The sequence below is a fragment of the Phoca vitulina genome, unplaced genomic scaffold (assembly GCF_004348235.1).
Source record: "Phoca vitulina isolate PV1807 unplaced genomic scaffold, GSC_HSeal_1.0 scaffold22, whole genome shotgun sequence".
Taxonomy (NCBI): Eukaryota; Metazoa; Chordata; class Mammalia; order Carnivora; family Phocidae; genus Phoca; species Phoca vitulina.
In genome coordinates, this window is record NW_022589725.1 from 10,174,053 (window position 1) to 10,192,855 (window position 18,803).

At 43.4% G+C, this 18,803-nt stretch overlaps 1 protein-coding gene across 5 annotated transcripts in view; it reads left to right on the forward strand.

Moving 5' to 3' along the window:
- The window catches only part of LOC116641535 (RNA-binding protein 12), a 35,171-nt gene that overhangs the window by 15,838 nt on the left and 530 nt on the right, over nucleotides 1-18,803 (forward strand). For all 5 annotated transcript variants that reach the window (XM_032419277.1, XM_032419274.1, XM_032419275.1 and 2 more), the window contains exons 2-15: nucleotides 13,427-13,555; nucleotides 13,654-13,833; nucleotides 13,983-14,057; nucleotides 14,141-14,212; nucleotides 14,366-14,446; nucleotides 14,615-14,704; nucleotides 14,818-14,904; nucleotides 15,036-15,122; nucleotides 15,216-15,275; nucleotides 15,352-15,485; nucleotides 15,588-15,642; nucleotides 16,128-16,179; nucleotides 18,276-18,409; nucleotides 18,561-18,797. In XM_032419277.1, the coding sequence (XP_032275168.1) occupies nucleotides 13,427-13,555; nucleotides 13,654-13,833; nucleotides 13,983-14,057; nucleotides 14,141-14,212; nucleotides 14,366-14,446; nucleotides 14,615-14,704; nucleotides 14,818-14,904; nucleotides 15,036-15,122; nucleotides 15,216-15,275; nucleotides 15,352-15,485; nucleotides 15,588-15,642; nucleotides 16,128-16,179; nucleotides 18,276-18,409; nucleotides 18,561-18,797 (1,473 nt within the window). The remainder of the gene's footprint in view (nucleotides 1-13,426; nucleotides 13,556-13,653; nucleotides 13,834-13,982; nucleotides 14,058-14,140; nucleotides 14,213-14,365; nucleotides 14,447-14,614; nucleotides 14,705-14,817; nucleotides 14,905-15,035; nucleotides 15,123-15,215; nucleotides 15,276-15,351; nucleotides 15,486-15,587; nucleotides 15,643-16,127; nucleotides 16,180-18,275; nucleotides 18,410-18,560; nucleotides 18,798-18,803) is intronic.

Here is an 18,803-nt window from a genome sequence, read left to right on the forward strand (position 1 = left end):
ATCTTAAAAGGATAGACTGTATGCTAATAATATGTTTTGTTTTCTTGCTCAGGAGAAAACTCTCACTTTAATTCATTGTTGTCTGCTTTCCAGTGTTTTACAACAAGAAATGGTTTATCAGTTATGAGCATCGCCACCATTCTCCTTACCCCCCAAAAGTAGAGCTTTTATAGGATATGATAGAGTCCAAACTTACGACTGAAAAAATTGCTTGATTGCAGTTTTGTCTTTTCAGTATAAAATCTGATAGATCACATTGACTTACTCTAAAATTTCTGGAATGAGTGTATTCTGGTGGTGGCACAGTTCTCTGATGCTGTAGTGACTTTTCTGGAAAAACCCTTCTGTCCGACAGTATGAGCAAGTTCATCTCTTAATGGTGCCTGTTCATGTAAATGTTAATTCTTTATTGTGCTGTTACTGGATTTATTCTTGTTGCCTTGTGCTACTTTGTGCCAGAGGATCTCACAAGCATCTTAGAATATGGCTCCTTTTCTGGATCAACATAACTAACAACGAGCAACTAAGGTGGCACTGCTTTTCTACATACTGCTCTACTACTGAAGAGTCCAGAAGGGGCAAAAAAGCCACTTGGTGAAAGCATTCTAGCCCCAGGGGCAGAAGGGCAGCACTCTAAAAATCTGGGGGCAGCAAATAGTGCTGGGGAAAATCTCATTAATCATTATCTTTTAAAGATTTTTTTTTTTTTAATTTATTCATTTGAGACACAGAGATAGAGCATGAGCAGGGGGAGAGGCAGAGGGAGAGGGAGAAGCAGGCTCCCCGCCAAGCCAGGAGCCAGACGTGGGGCTTGATCCCAGGACCCTGGGATCATGACCTGAGCCGAAGGCAGATGGTTAACCATCTGAGCCACCCAGGTGCCCCTACCCATTATCTTTTAATTCCGAGAGGCCCAGGGACCTTCCCCTAGTGAAAATGTTGATAGTTAAGTCCTAGAGACTAAGGAAACACCAGTTGTGGGTTAAATGACACAGCAGACATTGGAATTGGCATCCCAGCTGTACCAGACAAGTGGATTCTGATTTTAGTAGCTTAATATTTGAGGTCATTTTTCCTGGTGAGCCAGTGGCTTGCTATTTCATGTTGAGAGGAGGAGGAGGTGACTATTGGGGAAAAATAGAGCCATAACCAGCAAGAGAACATAATTCAATATGGACAGTCAGATATTGAAGAAGCATAAAACACTCCCAGGAGTGAGCTGTGCTATATTCAAACAGGCTGCCCCTTAGTGTTTCATTCCCTCTCCGTGCTGATGCTGCCAGTTTTTCCCCTTTTCCCTGCTTATAATAGTAAGTCTGTTGGTAACCAGGGCTATGAGTTTCTCACTGCTATTTCTGTAGCCTAGCCGCCTAACTCGGGGTGGGGTGGGCGGAGGAATGTGAGCTCACTCACAGTTCTTGATTAGTGAATAAGATTTATCACTTAAGCATGTGTGTTACATGCCAGATGTAACGGCCACATTGTGCTACCTTAAGTCACCTGTTAGTCCTTGCAGAGTGGGGAAGGCTTAAGGGTAAAGATATTCAGCTACTTAAGGGGTCTTAAATCATACTAACTGGTGCTGTTGCTGCTTTCATTTTTCTTTTGTTCCACTTGGGAGTGAGTTAATGCTATCCTCCACTACACTCCCCCACATACGGTGTTGCTGTACAGAGATGGTTATGTCCTTTATACATAACTCCCTTCTGTGGTACGGGCCTATGGGACCAGCAGGTCCCTCTGCTCTAAATCTGGCTAAAGTGGAAAGACTAATGCAGCTCTTATTTTCTGAAGTAGATATTGTCAATTATCTTTACTTCTGTGACCACTGAATTGACAGGTTGGAATTGGAAATGTCTGTTGCCTCCAAGCTTTTAAGACAGTTTTACATGGATAATCAGCTTTGCCATAGCAGTAACCCATGTTAACTAAATTTTTTGAGCAGTGTTACACACCCAGCACTTCCACTCTGTGATAGAAAAGGAAGCAAAATAAGATGCTTGTTTTTAAAGACCTAAGGTTTTAAATTATACAAGTAAGTGCTCTGTTGTACTTGTGCATGTATGAGGTACACTCATAACCTACAGGAACTGGATGGATAAGGGTTTCCTGTATAGTTGCTGAACAAGTATGATGGAAGTATAATGGAAGCCTTGTGTGTAAGCTGAGGAAAGGCATGATCTCTAACCAAGATTCTTGGGGACACAATATGTTAATTTAGTAAAATGAGATGTTTAATAGTGTGAGGGAACACAGTGGCACTATCTAAAATGTGTTTGTCCTGGAAGCTCTTAAAATTGTGCTATAACAGTGAGCCTGAGTGGCGTGACTGAGCTGAATGGTGAGTAAGGCAGGCAGGTGAAGGTTGTACTGGGGTGTCCTGACCTACCAGAGGGATAGAATGTTTTATCTTTTTAATAACCCTTTGATTAGCTGCCATATTACCACTTCTTACAAACAGATGGCCTAATAAGACATTCATAAATGCTTCAGAATTAAGTGAATTTCTCCATCCATTTCATCACTTACACAGTCCACTATCTGAAATTGGTTCTTTTCTAGTTTTGCATTGATTTAATAGAGTTTCAGCTTTTCTATATTAAATGTCCACCTCTTTGTTCTTGTTTTTCTACACCAGTGCTGTTCCAAGAGAATTTTTTTTTAAGATTTTATTTATTTTGAGAGAGCTTGTGAGCGGGGCGAGGGGGGGTGTGCGGAGGGCCAGAGAGAGAATCTCAAGTAGACTCCACGCTGAGCATGGAGCCCGAAGTGGGGCTCAATCTCATGACCCTGAGATCATGACCTGAGCTGAAGTCAAGAGTTGGATGCTTAACTGACTGAGCCACCCAGGCGCCTCACCACTGTAGCTACTATTAAATTTAAAAAGCCGGCTAGTGGCTGCTATATTGAACAGCACAATTCTAGATTCACAGAGCAACAGAAAATTTACTCTTCCATATCTGGTCTTTGGAGATCACCACGCTAGGCAACACTGACCAATAGAAATAAGAGTCACTTAAGTTATTTAAATTTTTCTAGTAGCTATGAAAAAGGCAAAAAAAACCCAAGTGAAATTAATAAATTTTAGCCCAGTATATCTGAAATGTTACTATTTCAGTATATACTCTATAAAAATGACTGAGATTTTTTGGGTACTGTTTTCAATTTATACTTTACAGCACATTGTGATTTGAACTAAGCATATTTCAAGTGCTCAATATCCACTTGTGGGTAGGAGGCCATCCTTCTGGACAGTACAGATTTAGAATATGAGAAAAGTTATCCCGTCATTTCTCTTAGCTGTGTTGCCTCTTTCAGCTGTTTCTTTACTTTTGAGTATTTGAATTTTATTGCATTCCTCCTAACCTTCCCCATTCCTGTTATGTTGGCAGTTCTTTTGAAGCAGTTAACTTACCTCAGTTACCGTTTTCATGGACTACAGTTACCTTTTTCACTGGCTAAAGGGTCTTATATTGTGAAATTATTAATCCACCAGAATCCAGCAGCAGAACTAGAATTTTCCCCATCCCCCGCCGGCCCCCGCCCTGCACCCCATTTGCAATGGCAAGTGGGCAAGTCATTGTGTGTCTGTAATGCAATTTCCTTATTAAAGCCCTCTCTTTTCTCAACTTCCCTAACGTACAAATTCTGAAGAACAACCCATTTTAAGACTTCCTATGTATCCCAAGTGGATTTATTCCTTGCACTATGAAATGGGTAGTTGGCACTGTGAACTTGCATGGTGCAAGAGGGACTTGCACTATGAACAATAGGTAGGTTTCTTTTCCCAAGGCTCCGGTCTGCTGCTTTTCACTTGGCTTCTTTATGCCATAGATTACATTGCACACTGGAAATGCACAAGCTCTTGCTGATGTCCTTGCCCAGGAGATGCTCAGGAAGGTGGTCCAGTACTGTTGTCTTATACACCCTACTAGGCTCTTTAAAGAAGGTAGATTAACGGACTGTGGATTCCAGCAGGGCAGACTGGGGGCAGAATTGGCTGCCTGGTAGATACTCTCTGAAAATTTTGATAAAAATCCCATTTTCCTCAGCTGAGCTCTACTTTGCAGAGTTTGTGCTTGTTATTTAAGGTTTATTCCTTTGAATAAACTTAAATTCTAGTCCTATAAATGTGGTGGAGTCTAGCAGTTCCTCTGTTCCTGCCCTGACGGACAAATAGGGGAAACGTGGTGGATGCAGAATTCTTTTCCATCTAGTATAAGGCTAGTTGGTATAGGTCATGGGAAGAGGCCACATGAGCCTCACTGCTCATGTGTAGTGGCCAGGTGGATTTCAGATTGGATTACAAGGTGTGAGCTGTTGCTAAAATGGATGGAATAGAAATCATATTCTTAAGAGTTGTGGTTCATTAGTTACTGTATGTCCCAGGATTAGTCATTTCCTTTCTCTGGCCTCAGTGTTTTAGGTAAGATTAAACGAGATAATCTTATTATGCCCAGTTTCAAGGTTCTGTGATTCTTTGAACCCAGCCATTCTGTTTCTTTCTGGAAGTTTGTAGGTAATTTGAACCTTAAACTACAGAAAGGCCAGTGGAACTCAAAATTTTGGTCTGGTTACTGCTCTGCTGCTTTTTCTGAGTTGGACAGTCTCACACTGCAGCTTGAGAATTTCATTAGGAGAGAAAAGTAGGGAGGTTCTTCATTCCCTCCAGTTAGGTCCTCCGGAGCAGGTAGACCAGAGGCATTTTTCTTGGTTGTCCCATGAACCAACAAGTTAGATAATGGTACAAAGGATCCATTTATGAGCCCTGAGAAGAGGAGCAGTTAACACATTATTGGGCACTTACTCTGTTAGTGTCAGGGAGGGGATACTTTGCCTGGTTGCATGGTTGGCCTCATTTTATCCTCACAATAACCCTGTAAAATTGACACTATTATTATTTTCCCCACCTTACAAGTGGGGAAATCCAGGGGAAGAGAAGCAAAGTAACTTGCTCAAAGTCTCATTAATAGTAAGGGTAAACCGAGATTATTCAGTCATAGGCTGCCTGCCTGACTCCAGAGGCAGAGCCCCTCCTTCAACCATTGCCTGTCCCTTACTTCTGGGAGATGTGGGAGGCCACTGGCAGCACTCTTCTGTCAGCGGTCTTGAGCCTGCTGGGGAAGGGATTCTGGTCTTGCTCCAGTACTCCGATGTTTATTTTGAAGTAGGTGGGTGGAGGCTTCGTGTAAACACATTCAGAGTCCTAGGGCAGAGAAGAACTCTCACTCCGATACTGTCCTGTCTTGCTTGAAGGCCATATGTTCTTCTTCAGTTTGCTTCTTTCCCCATATCCAATTTGCTCCTCAAGCTAGGTTCTCTTTGAAGAGTTGGACACAGGTTGTTCAACTTTGGGTAAGTCTTCTGGGGATGTTGTAGTTTGACTTCCAAACTTTTTTGACCTTCACAGAATATAGCGGGATGGGACACCCTGTGACCATTTACTGTACCATATTTTCCTGCTTTTCACTTTTTGTGTGACATTCACATTTTAAGCGTTCTAGAATTGCCAAATACAGTAGCAGCCAGACTACTTAGTATTAATGTGGATCTAAACTAAATTATTGCTTAAAATTTTAGTTTAAACACAATTTTTATAGCCTGTAGTCATATGTGTGAAAAAAGAATATAGTTTTATAGTAAGGATTTACATATTTGGTTCAGTTTGTGACCTGTGAGGACTGTCTTTGGGGCTGCTAATTTAAATTTGGGGAATCTCTGAGTTATAAGGGGATAAGCAGGGGTAAAGAAAAACTTGTCGACCTTACCCATGTCCCTTGAGGCAGAGAAGGAAAGGAACAGTGGTGATGGGCGTAGTTCATCTTTTCAATCTGAAGGGAAAAGAGTATTCCATGGGTGGTGCTCTGCCCATTGGGAGCCTGTGGAGAATTTCCTGATTGGCTTTCAAGACTTGATCGAGCATCTGAGCTGCTCCAGCATGCCAAGGTAGGCAACAGGAGTGTGATCATGGCTTTGGTTTGTTGAAGGAGTGATCCTGGCACCCGGACATTGTGGTGCTGTATTCTTCCTCTTCAAAGCCTGGAAATGGGATTGAAGGCTGGTTCCTTTCTTTGTTAGGCTTTTGGGAAGGGAAGAGGGCAGTGTAATACCTGAGCATGAAAGACCAATGAGTTTCAGCTTGACTGGCACTGAATTGGATCCAGGAGAAGAGATGTGTTCATGGATTTATGAAGACCAGAATTAGAATCTCCAAGGCAGGGGAGGGGATGCCCTAGAAAATGGACAAGTCACTCCCTTTTGGCAGAGTGGGTTTCCCTATCAACAATGGTAAACCAGCTAGCTGTGGGAAGGAAAGCTCTGATTTTATCATTTGCCCAATTTCTGTGGCTTAAAACTTTACCAAATTCATTTACAAAATTACTTAATATTTAACACTTGTCTCTTGTAAAACCATACAAGCCTGCTCCAGCACACTGCTGCAAGCCTCCCTCGAGGTGCTTTGAATTGCTATCATGTGCTTAGGTCTATGCTGTGCGAAATAGGAGATGCTGAAGCAGTGTTTGTTCTAAGGATGTTATTTTACAGACAGGTGAGGAGCTGGAAAAATTGACAGTATAGTTGTGGTGTGGATTGAGTATAGTAGTCCAGAGTGAGAAATTGTTGAGTGATGGAGATATTGTGAAAAAGAGCATATGAGAGCTAGGCTTGAAGAATGATGATAATAGCTAACACTAATTGGTAATAATAGTTCTAGACTGTGCTAAGCACCTTGCATACATTATATGAATCTTCCAAAAAAAGATAATATCCCCCAGTTTTGAGGAACCTAAGGCTTAGTATTTTGCCTAAATTACATAGGTAGGACATCGTTTTGGTGGGTGTGTAGTAGTATCTCATTGTGGCTAGGGAGAGACATGAGGCCAGTATTTGGAGCCTGGTCACTTCACCACAGGACCCATACTCTTGCCCACTACATCACGTTGCTGTTGGATATAAGAAGGAAACTTCTTCAGGAGAGGAGGGTATGACTATAGTCCAAAGTTCTAGACGAGATAGGAGTCAGAATATTTGAGTTTTGGTCCTCATTTTGTTTAGCCATGTATGTGGCCTTAGCTAAATCACATTTTATCTCTCTGACTTGAATTGAGGGACTTGGATTTAAAGGATCACTCGGTTCCTTTTTATTTCTAACAATGGAGAAGAGCAGAGGAAAGCAACCTACAAGGGAGAGCAGAAGGGAACAAAGCTTCAAGTGTTAGAAAGCAAAGGCAGAAAAGATTGGTGCTATATACTTGGTGGCTTCTGTTTGCAATTCCTGACTAGCACCAAGTGGAAAGGTTGGGGGTGTTGGGAGCACATAGAAATAAGCTAGTCTTCTGTGTTGAGTGTTCCTAAAAAGCTCATTTCTCCCCTGATGGCTTCAGCAGCAGGCTAGGACTAGATTTGGGTCATTTCGAAGATCCTTGGATTATCATTCCTTTCCTAGCAGTAATTCAACAAATATTTACAAAGCACCTGCTATGTGTGAGTCACTAGAATGGGAGCAAGACAGATCTCTGGTCCCTTCTCTTGTTGAATTTATAGTCTACTAGAGGTAATAGATAAACAAGTTGCACATTTTGATAGGTTTATGAGAAGCTGAGTTTTGTTGGTTTGGAGTCAGAGAAGGTCTGTGACTTTGTTGAACTGAGAATGGAAATGAAGAGACCAGTTAGGAGACTTACAGGCATCCAGGCAAGATATGCTGGTTCAGAAGAGAGCGCGCACACACCTGGCAAATATTAGCCAGACCTCTCTTACAGAAATAAGTGAGAAAATTTCTGATACTTTTATTGACTCACTTAAATGTGATATTTAATATGGTTTTGTAAAATTGGAGTAAAAGCCCCCATGAGATTAATTATGATGGCACTAGGTGAAAAGTAAATGAGTCTGGCTTAAGGATGTAGCTGTTCAAAGGATATAGGACAGAAGAGTGACATGAACTAGGAATTTTAATTCTGTAAGATTTCTAAACAGAGGTAGGCTTAGAAATAAATTCTAAAGGAGATCAACAGGATTTGGGAGAGATTAATAATCCCAGGCATTAGATAATTTAAAGGGACTATGACTCAAAGGATAGAAAAGTACATATTGTAAAGATTTGCTTATAAAGAATTGCTAATTCCAATGAGAAGCAAAGCAAGGAGATTGGGAATAAAACTGGTAGCACAGGAAGTTCTGGTCTCTTAGAAATGGAATCCAGTCCCGTATGCACATGTAGGCCCACAACATTCTGGTTGGGGTTTTAGTCTGGTCCAAGAAGAAACTGAGAAAGGATAGAACAGGACCAATCGTGGGGAAAGAGAGGGTAGACATGGTAATAGACTGGGAAAGAATGCTCTTGTCTACCAGAAATTGAGGCCTAGCACCAGAAGAAGCGCCTGGCCCACTGCCCGTGTGTCTTCCCCAGATCAAAAGCCTCTCTGTCTGGGATCTTCTGAGAAGTCAGAGTGAGGGAAAAGGCAGCAGCTCCCGTTGTTGCCTGTAACCTCACCACCACAGATAATTACTGCTAATACTTTTGTAGTTCTCAACAAAGTGTCAAGGATAAACCCAGAGTTCTCCACTTTGAGTCCTCCACTTAAATTTTTCCGCAGCATTTTATTGTGAAAACTTTGAGTGTACAGAAAAGTTAAAAAAATTATACAGGAAATAGATTCTACAATTTAAATGCTCCTATATTTGTTTTACCACATAACCATCCATTTTATTTTTTTGGTGCATTTCAAGAAATTGCAAACATCACACTTCACCCATAAATATTTCAACATGTCTTGCGTTCATTATTTCATACAGGCTTGTTGGGCAGGGGGAGGTGGTAACATTTACATACAATAAGATGTATACACCTTAAGTGTACCATTAGATGAAAATGAAAAATGCATTCATGACTCACATTCCTATCAAGATAAGGAACTTTTCCATTCCCCCTAGAGTTATCTCCTGTTGCTTCTCAGTTGATACCTGCCCCTCCCCTGGGGGACATGGGAGGAACAACCAGTATTCTGAATTTTTTTCACTGTAGATTAGTTTTGCCTGTCTTAAAACTTTATAAGTGGAATCTGTGTATTTTATGCTTCAGATTCATCCATGTTGCAGATATTAATAGTTTGTTTCTTTTTGTTACCAAGCAGTTTTCTAATACATGTATAAACATGATGGTTTATTCATTCTCATATTGATGGACACTTGAGCTGTTTCAAATTTTTGGCTATTATGAATAAAGCTGCTATGAACATTCTTGTACAAATCTTTTTGTGGACATAATGTTTTCTTTCGGATAAAAATCTAGGAGTGGAATTGCTCTTGGACTAGATGTGTGTTTGGTTTTCTAATAAGCTGCCAGACAGTTTCCAAAGTGGTATATTTAATGCTTTCACTAACAATGTATGAGATTTCCATGCCCTTGCCAATATTTGGCATTGTCAGTTTTTTTACTTTTAGCCATTGTGGTGGGTATGTGATAGTATCTTGTGGTTTTAATTTGCATTTCCCTGATGACTAGTGCTGTTGATCACTCTTCCTTTGCATATTTCCAATTCATCTATTTTCTTTTATGAAGTATCTGATCAAAATTTTTTTGCCCATTTTAAATTTGTCACTTAATATTGAGTTCCAGGAGTCCTGAATTTAAATTTTAAAGCTCAGTTGTATAAGATAAGGATAGAGAAGACTTACTGCTGGGACAGTATTTCAAATGGAAAAGGCCTCAAAGTTTGAGTTGAGCAAAAGCAAATGTTACCGTTTATTCAGCAAATGGTTATGGGTACTAACTACCTACTAAGCACTGATACTAGGGATACAGAAATAATACCCAGCCCTAGTTCCAAGGAGCCCATGGATTATGAAGGTAGACAAAAGTCAAAATTTTGATATGGCAGTTTCAATGTTATATCACTAATATTTAATTTACTGAGTACCTGCTATTGGGTAGGTACTGTTATAGATACTGGAGATAGAGAGATTAAGCAAACCAGACATGGTTCCTACTCTAATACAGCTTACTTTCTCGGGTGTCTATGGATGAAGACAGTGCAGAAGCTCTGATACAGGGAATGAGATTGATGTTGTGTGTATGTGGGTCAGAAATGAAACCTGGCTGGAACATACTTGTGTGGCTAGGTGATTAGTTAAGTGTCAGGTCTTTCAGGGAAGGCCTTGTAGACCACAGTAAGAACTTTGGACTTTTGAGTGTTTGGGGATGCCATCCCAGAGTTTTAAACAGAGAAATGGTATGGTCTAGTTTCTGTTTGGCTAATAAACACAGAAGTGTGTCTGTGTGTGTTTGAAGGAAGATGATGAGGAAACCATGTAATCATCTAGAGGAGAAACAATAAATTTTACTTGGGGATTGTGGGCGAGGCTTCATAAAGCAATAATATAGCAGAACTTTGGATGACAAGGCATTTGTTAGACAGGAAAGTCAGAGGTATCAGCGTGTGCATGTTCCAGGAACCAGAAATAGCTTTGGATGACTAGTTGGTTGGGTGGTGGAATAGCAGGAGGTAGAGCAGACTGGGAAGGGCTTTGAAGGTTGAATTAGGGATGCAGGGTCACCATATTACACAACTACTGAATTCTGTGCAGATGTACTCTCTGGAGTTGTGCCACAAGGTGGCCTTGCTGAGGAGTTTGGCTCTGAACCTAAGGGCCATGGGTGTCTGTGCAGGACTTCTAGTTAAGGTAGAAACTCTGGAAGCTGACACAAGGAAGACTAGCTGAGGCATTGTTAAGGAGGAGAAGCCAGTGAGGAGGCAAGAGACATTGAGCCCTGAAGTTAGATAGGGGTTGTTAAACCAGAGGGCTTTGAATAGTCAAGAGGACTTGAGTTGTGGATTGGGGGAAAAAGCTAATGAAGTCCTTTAAAAAACACAAAATAAACTATAAAATATTGAAATAATACAGAAGTATATAGAGATTATAAAATCCTCACCTTCATTCCCCTTCCCTGAGGTGTACCTCCGAGTTGCAATTTTTGGTGTGCCTTCCATTTTTCTGTATATTTATTTTGTGTACCTATTCAAATCTATTGTATATACACATACAGTTGAAGTTTAAAATGGAGTCATACTTTTCTTACCATTTTTTGTGACTTTATTTTTTCATATAATACCAATATAATATAGTTCTGCCTTGTATTTTACCTGCTACTCAGCATTCCATTGTTTTAATGTACCATAATTTACTTAGTACCCAATAGATAGACCTTTAAGTGTTCTCAGGTGTTTTACTGGTTTCAGCAATAATGAAATGAACATTCTTCGTTTGTTTCTGTTCTGTGCAAACACTGCCTCAGAGAACATGTGAAGTGAGAAGCATGGAGTCAGATTGTGACTTGGGGAAGTTGTGGTCCCACTCCTTTGGGAGTATGTGTTTTTCTCTGGATCTGTTCGTAGGGAACTTCCAAAGGGGGGATGGTCAGGCAGGTCAGAGTCTACAGGCCACATTCTAGGGGCAACACTGAAAAGAACTGGGGCTCTTTTTCCAGATTTTAGCTGGGGATTTCACTGCTTCCAAGTATCAGATGGGTTCTCAGAGGGAGATGGAATAAGGCTTTCCTTGTGGAAGATTAGACTGGGGAGAAATAGGACAAATGTGTAGAAATGAGAATTCCAACAGACTTGAGTTGGTTTGGGTAGGACTTTATGGAGCAGGACTATCTAAATGGATTAGAAGAGTGGTGGATTTTCCATCATTGGATGCTTTCAAGCAGAGACTGAGGTGCTAAGAACAGGCAGTATGTGAAGCAAGCCAAAGTGTAAGAGTCATTCCAATGTTGGTTGATAATAGCACTCCAGATGGAGACCATGAGGCGCCAAGATGGGAACAGCACTAACTGTGGGCTAGGTTGGGGGAAGGATTGACTGAGGGTCAGTTTAGGGGAGGCTAAGGCTGGAGGCATCCTGGGGTATAGCGCTGGGAAACCTGGAGTGCTGAGTGAAGCTGGGTGAGACATCTGACGTCATCTGCACTTTTGGTACAGACAGTCTGCAGGTGTATGGGTCAGCGGGACGCAGGGATAGTAAGGAGTCTGAGGGTAATTGTTATGGGGACTGTAGGAGGAGGGGTTACATGGGAGTTATGGTGATCCATGCAAGAAGATAGTGTTTCAGCCGAGGAGATGAGTAAATTGGAAAAGTTGGTGCTCCTTGATTGCCAGTTTGGAGATGGCTGGTCTGGGAGCTGAGGCTGCAGATGGCCTTTTGGATTTCATTCAGCAAATATTATCTAGGTGCTTGGCATAGAGCAATAAACAGAACAGACAAATATCCCTTCCCTCACATTTACATTCCTTCAGTTTACATTCTAGTGGGGAAGAGAGGTTATATATTAGACAATCAATGATAAATGCTAAAAAGAAAAAGCAGGAAACGGGTATGTGATGCTCAGTAGTAGTAAGGTTGAAATGTTAAGTACCTAGAAAAGGAGAGCCTTTTCTTCATAAGAAGATGAATTTGAATAAAGACTTGGAGTGAGGAAACAGCAAGCCATGTGGATCATATGAGGGAAGAAACAAGCTTCTTTGAGGAATGGCAGGCAAGCAGACCTGTGTGTTCAGAATGGAGTGAGCAAGAGAGGTGTTAGGAAATCAGGTTAGAGAGATCTAGATCTTTCAAAACCTTGGAGACCATGGTAGAGTTTGCATTTTTTTCTAAGTAATGGGAAATCATTAGAGGGTTTGGGCAGATGTGTAGCATACCCTGATCTACGTTTTAACAGGATCACCCTGGTTGCTGTATTGGGAATAGTCTGTTGGTGTGAGGATGGAGGTGGAGGTGGGGATGGTGTAGGATAAGGGAGACCAGTTAAAGAGGCTAATGCGATAAGCCCAGTGGCTTGGACTGGGTAGTGGCAGTGAGACTAGTGAGTTGGCCATGAGTAGCTGATTACCCACTAGGAGAATCAGTTGGGATCCTAACACCACCTCAAGATGCAGGGCCTGAGAGTTAGTGAGAAATCATTGGAGGAAGAAACTTTTTTGGGGAGTTGGATCTGGATCATGGTCATGTTGGGATTAGAATTTTGATTAGGGTCTGATCTGGGGCCAGTAAAGGGTCAGAGTGAGATTCATTGGTCTCAGAAGATCAGGGTTGGATTCTGGGTCTTGGGAACATTATAGGGATTTTTGGGGTGAGGACCAGTTTGGGCTCAAAGTTGTTGATGAAGGCCAATATACTTTTTCTGCATCTTCCCATCATATCAGGGTTGGTTGTACTCACCATGTCCTGTCCCATTGAGCTCACCTGGGGGGATTAGAGGAATATGGAGGCTTTAAGGCCTTCTCTTCCTTCAGTGTCATGGAGCTGGATACAGGCTCAGCCCTGCCTGGGGGAAGCCTGCTGGCCTTCCCAAGCTGGGACATATAGTCAGGGAAGGGTAGAGAAGGGTCCTCAATGCTTGACTCAGGTCCTTTCTTTCCCAGATGGCCCACTGCGTGACCTTGGTTCAACTATCCATTTCCTGTGACCACCTCATTGACAAGGACATCGGCTCCAAGTCTGACCCACTCTGCGTCCTTTTACAGGATGTGGGAGGGGGCAGCTGGGCTGAGGTGAGAAGGGCCTTGGGGGTTAAAGTTGTGGAGGACGGTTAGAACTGTTTTGAGGGTAGAGGGTGTGTGATTGTGATGGTACTGGCCTCTGCCCACAGCTTGGCCGAACTGAGCGAGTACGGAACTGCTCGAGCCCTGAGTTCTCCAAGACTCTGCAGCTTGAGTACCACTTTGAAACAGTCCAGAAGCTCCGATTTGGCGTTTATGACATAGACAACAAGACACCTGAGCTGGGGGATGATGACTTCCTAGGAGGGGCTGAGTGTTCCCTAGGACAGGTATGTAGGGCTAGGGATTAAAATACTTTAGACATATGTTCAGTAAGAGCCCTAACAGCCCAGACTGTCTGGAATGTGGAGGTGGGGGCCAAGCAAGACCTAACCCTGCCTGAGATTTTGCTCCCCCACCCACCCCTGCTTTGCCCCAGATTGTGTCCAGCGGGATAATAACTCTACCCTTGATGCTGAAGCCTGGAAAACCTGCTGGGCGGGGGACCATCACGGTAAGGAAGAACTCTGTAGGGGAGGAGGGTTACATCAATGAGGAACTCATGAGGGGATACAGTCTCCTGCCTCCCCTTCCTAGGTATCTGCTCAAGAGATGAAGGATAATCGTATAGTGACCATGGAGGTGGAGGCCAGAAACCTAGATAAGAAGGTGTGTCTGGAAGGAAGCCCAGGGGGTTTAAGAATTAAGGGGCAGGGATGGTGTTCCTGGGGGTTTAAGAACTAAGGGGGGGGTGGGGCTGGGGACTGGCAAAATGGTTATCTCTCCCTGAGTCTTATACTGGGGTCTCTGTGGCATTGACAGGACTTCCTGGGGAAATCGGACCCGTTCTTGGAGTTCTTCTGTCAGGGTGATGGGAAATGGCACCTGGCATACAGATCTGAGGTGTGAGACCCCTGGGATTGGGTGGAATGGGGTAGGAGAGACTCTCCTGGGGCTTGTGATTACCAAGGTTTGGAACAGGGAGAAAGAGACTGCATATGGATAGAGAAGGATGACAGCTCCCCATATGCCAGCCCAGAGCTCACTAGAGGCCTTGCTCTCCACCTTCAGGTAATCAAGAACAACTTGAACCCTACATGGAAGCGCTTCTCTGTTCCCCTTCAGCATTTCTGTGGGGGAGACCCCAGCACACCCATCCAGGTGAGGAGTTTGCCTCCTGACTGGACATGGGGAGGGATTTATTCTCACCTGCCCCCTACCCCTGGTCTCTGTATACACATACACACCTTCCCCCACTCCCCTGACACACACAGGTGCGATGCTCAGACTATGACAGTGATGGTTCACATGATCTCATTGGTACCTTCTACACCAGCTTGGCCCAGCTGCAAGCAGTTCCGGTGAGTGCCAGCCCTGCTCAGGGGTATTAAGGTGGGCCTAAAGGAGTGCAGCCCCAGGGGGAGAGGGAGGGCAGGCCAGTTCCAGCTGATGCTCTGGGAGTTTCCTACCCTAATTTTTCTTTCCTCACCAGGCTGAGTTTGAATGTATCCACCCTGAGAAACAGCAGAAAAAGAAAAGCTACAAGAACTCTGGGACTGTTTGTGTCAAGATTTGCCAGGTGAGGCAATAGCCCATGTGACCCAGGCTCTGACCCGTGTGCTCCATGGCCCCAACCCCTTCACCCCAGCCATGATCCTGGTTTCATCTGCAGGTAGAAACACAGTATTCATTCCTGGACTATGTGATGGGAGGCTGTCAAATCAACTTCACTGTAAGTTGCTTTATCAGGGATAAGAGAACAGATCTGGGTCTCAGAGTGGTCTTCAGCTCCCCACCTCCCCTCCTAGGTAGGCATTGACTTCACAGGCTCCAATGGAGATCCTTCCTCCCCGGACTCCCTGCACTACCTGAGCCCAACAGGGGTCAACGAGTACCTGACAGCACTGTGGAGTGTGGGCAGTGTGATTCAGGACTATGACTCGTGAGTAACTTTTCTCTTGCCCATCCCCCTCCCTGCAGATGCTTAAGCCTCTGGGCTCACAGTCCCCTCCTGTCTCTTCTCCAACTCACTGTCTTCCCACAGGGACAAGCTATTCCCAGCATTTGGATTTGGGGCCCAGGTACCCCCCGATTGGCAGGTGAGCACTCTTTTTGCCTCCCCAACTCCTATTTTCAGTGTCAGGGTCCTGATTTGGGGGGATGTGGTCGACTTGCTGTGTGGCACCCAACATGTGGATGTGGAGATGCAGGGATGCATCCCTACAGGCATGTGTATAATAAATGTTCAGGGGCGCCTGGGTGGCTCAGTCGTTAAGCGTCTGCCTTTGGCTCAGGTCATGATCCCAGGGTCCTGAGATTGAGCCCCGCGTCGGGCTCCCTGCTCTGCGGGAAGCCTGCTTCTCCCTCTCCCACTCCCCCTGCTTGTGTTCCCTTTCTCGCTCTCTCTCTCTCTGTCAAATAAATAAATAAAATCTTTAAAAAAAAATAAAAAAATAATAAATAAATAAATAAATGTTCAGGACTACATAGCTCCTATACAATGCTTGGAATATACCATAGTGTCCTTTTTCTTTGCACATAGATGGTCATGGAGAAAGAACCTCATTTTCATTCTTGCCCTCAGGTCTCGCATGAATTTGCCTTGAACTTCAACCCCAGTAACCCCTACTGCCCAGGTAAGTTCCTTCAACCTCCACCGTAAGGCAGATCTGTCCACACCTAGAAGGCCAAGCCTATGCAGACAAGGGAGTGTGGGGGTAATGGGGCAGATACCTGACTCCATTGTCCAGAGGAGTGGATTTTATTTTATTTTATTATTTTATTTTATTTATTTTATTTTATTTTTATTTTATTATTTTATTTTATTTTATTTTATTTATTTTATTTTATGTTAAAGGTTTTATTTATTTGACAGAGAGAAAGACAGCCAGAGAGGGAACACAAGCAGGGGGAGTGGGAGAGGGAGAAGCAGGCTTCCCGCGGAGCAGGACCCTGGGATCATGACCTGAGCCGAAGGCAGACACTTAACGACTGAGCCACCCAGGCGCCCCCAGAGGAGTGGATTTTAGAGCTAGGTCTCTGGACTCAAATCTAGGTCTCAAATCTTTATCTTGCCTCTTTCTAAAACCATGTGACTTGGGACCAGTGTGAAGCTTTGGCTTCATAAAAACGATAAATACCGTAGGATATTGAGTATTTAATATAAACTTTGAAGCAGTAAGCCTGGCACATACTAAGCACTCTCTAAAAAATGGTAGCTGTTATCATTATCTTTGCCTGGAAGCTCACTGGTACCGGTCTGGGCATCAGTGGAAGCCTTGGTGCGGCTCTTTTCAGGGTGCTTTTTGCCCAAGCTCTTTTGTCTAGAGATGGCCAAACCTCATGATTCCCTAGTTACCCCCACGTGGGCAACAAACTAAAGGGGAAAACTTGACCTGATCTGACCTGGGTTTTTGACCTGAGTTCAGACTTAGAGAAAAGTTGTGAGAGTAGTTATAGGGGATTTAGGTCATTGGAGCTCAGGGGTCAGGGCCTGGGTCACAGGGGCTATTGTTTACCTTCTTCTCTGTCACTCAGATTCTCCATCTCCCTTCCTCTCCCTCCCTCCACCAACTTTGCACCCTTCATCCCTTAAATATTTCAGTGTATGTTTCCTAAAATCAAAGACATTCTTTTATGTAATTGCAGTACAGTTCTCAAAATCAGGAGATTAACATCAATACCATTATCCAATCTAGGATTTATTCATTTTGCCAGTTGTCTTTTACAGTAAAAGAAAATCTCAGATCACATAATGCATTTGTTTATTTTGTCTTCCAGAGTTGTTCTTGTCTTTCATGATATTGACATTTTTTAAGATTACAGGCTAGATAATTTGTAGAATGTCCTGCAGTTTGGGTTTACCTGTTATTTCTTTATGATTAGATTCAGATTATGCACTTTTGGTGGGCATATTACAGAAGCGATGCTACGTGTTCTCTCAGTACCCCATGTCAGGAGGCCCTGATGTTGATTTATCCTATTACCAGTCATGTTAACTTTGATCACTTGGTTAAGGTAGAGTCTACCAGGTTTGTCCGCTATTTGTAATTAATAAGTATCTTTGGGGAAGATAGCATGAGGCTATATCCATATCTAGTTACTCAGGGGCGCCTGGGTGGCTCAGTCATTAAGCGTCTGCCTTCGGCTCAGGTCATGATCCCAGGGTCCTGGGATTGAGCCCTGCATCAGGCTCCCTGCTCCGCGGGAAGCCTGCTTCTCCCTCTCCCACTCCCCCTGCTTGTGTTCCCTCTCTCACTGTGTCTCTCTGTGTCAAATAAATCTTAAAAAAAAAAAAAAAATCCAGTTACTCATTAACTAGTACCCTATAGTTTTAGCACCTATTGATGATCTTTGCAATCAGTGATTGTCAAAGATTTTGTAATTCCTCCTACATTTATTAAGAGTTTCCTCTTCTTTCCCATTAATTAATTATCTAGAGATTCTTATTAAATGGATTATAATTCATTATTTTATTAAGTGGGTTATAATCTGATGCTTAACTATCTTAGATTTGTTCAGGGGACCCCCTCAATCAGATTTAACTCAAGTTGTGATTTAGGGCAAGTGCCCTTCTCTTTGTTCTTAGTTCTCCCATCTGTAGGATAAAGTTAAGTACCTTGGGTTATAGGGGTGATTGAATGAAATGCACCCAGGTTCCCAAATCTCCTCGGCCAGGGTGGGTTGATGTCAGGATTGGTATTTTACAGTGTTTTTTGCCTTCGTTTGCTAGGCATCCAGGGCATTGTGGATGCTTACCGCCAAGCCCTGCCCCAAGTTCGCCTCTATGGCCCCACCAACTTTGCACCCATCATCAACCATGTGGCCAGGTTGGCAACCCAGGCTGCACATCAGAGGACTGCCTCGGTGAGGATCATGGGAGGTAGTGGTGGTGGTGTGCTGTCTTGGTCAAGGGTTCCCTTCAGGGATATGTAATAAGAGACTTCTTATCAGTATGGAATGTGTGGCTGGGGTGTTTAGAAGGTCTGCCTCAGTTTGTGAATGGACTTATCCCCAGCAATACTTGGTGCTGTTGCTGCTGACTGACGGCGCTGTGACAGACGTGGAGGCTACACGTGAGGCTGTGGTGCGTGCCTCCTACCTGCCCATGTCAGTGATCATCGTGGGTGTGGGTGGTGCTGACTTCAAGGCCATGGAGCAGCTGGATGCTGATGATGGGCCCCTGCGTGCACGCTCCGGGGAGGCAGCTGCCCGTGACATAGTGCAGTTCGTGCCCTACCGCCGCTTCCAGAATGTGAGT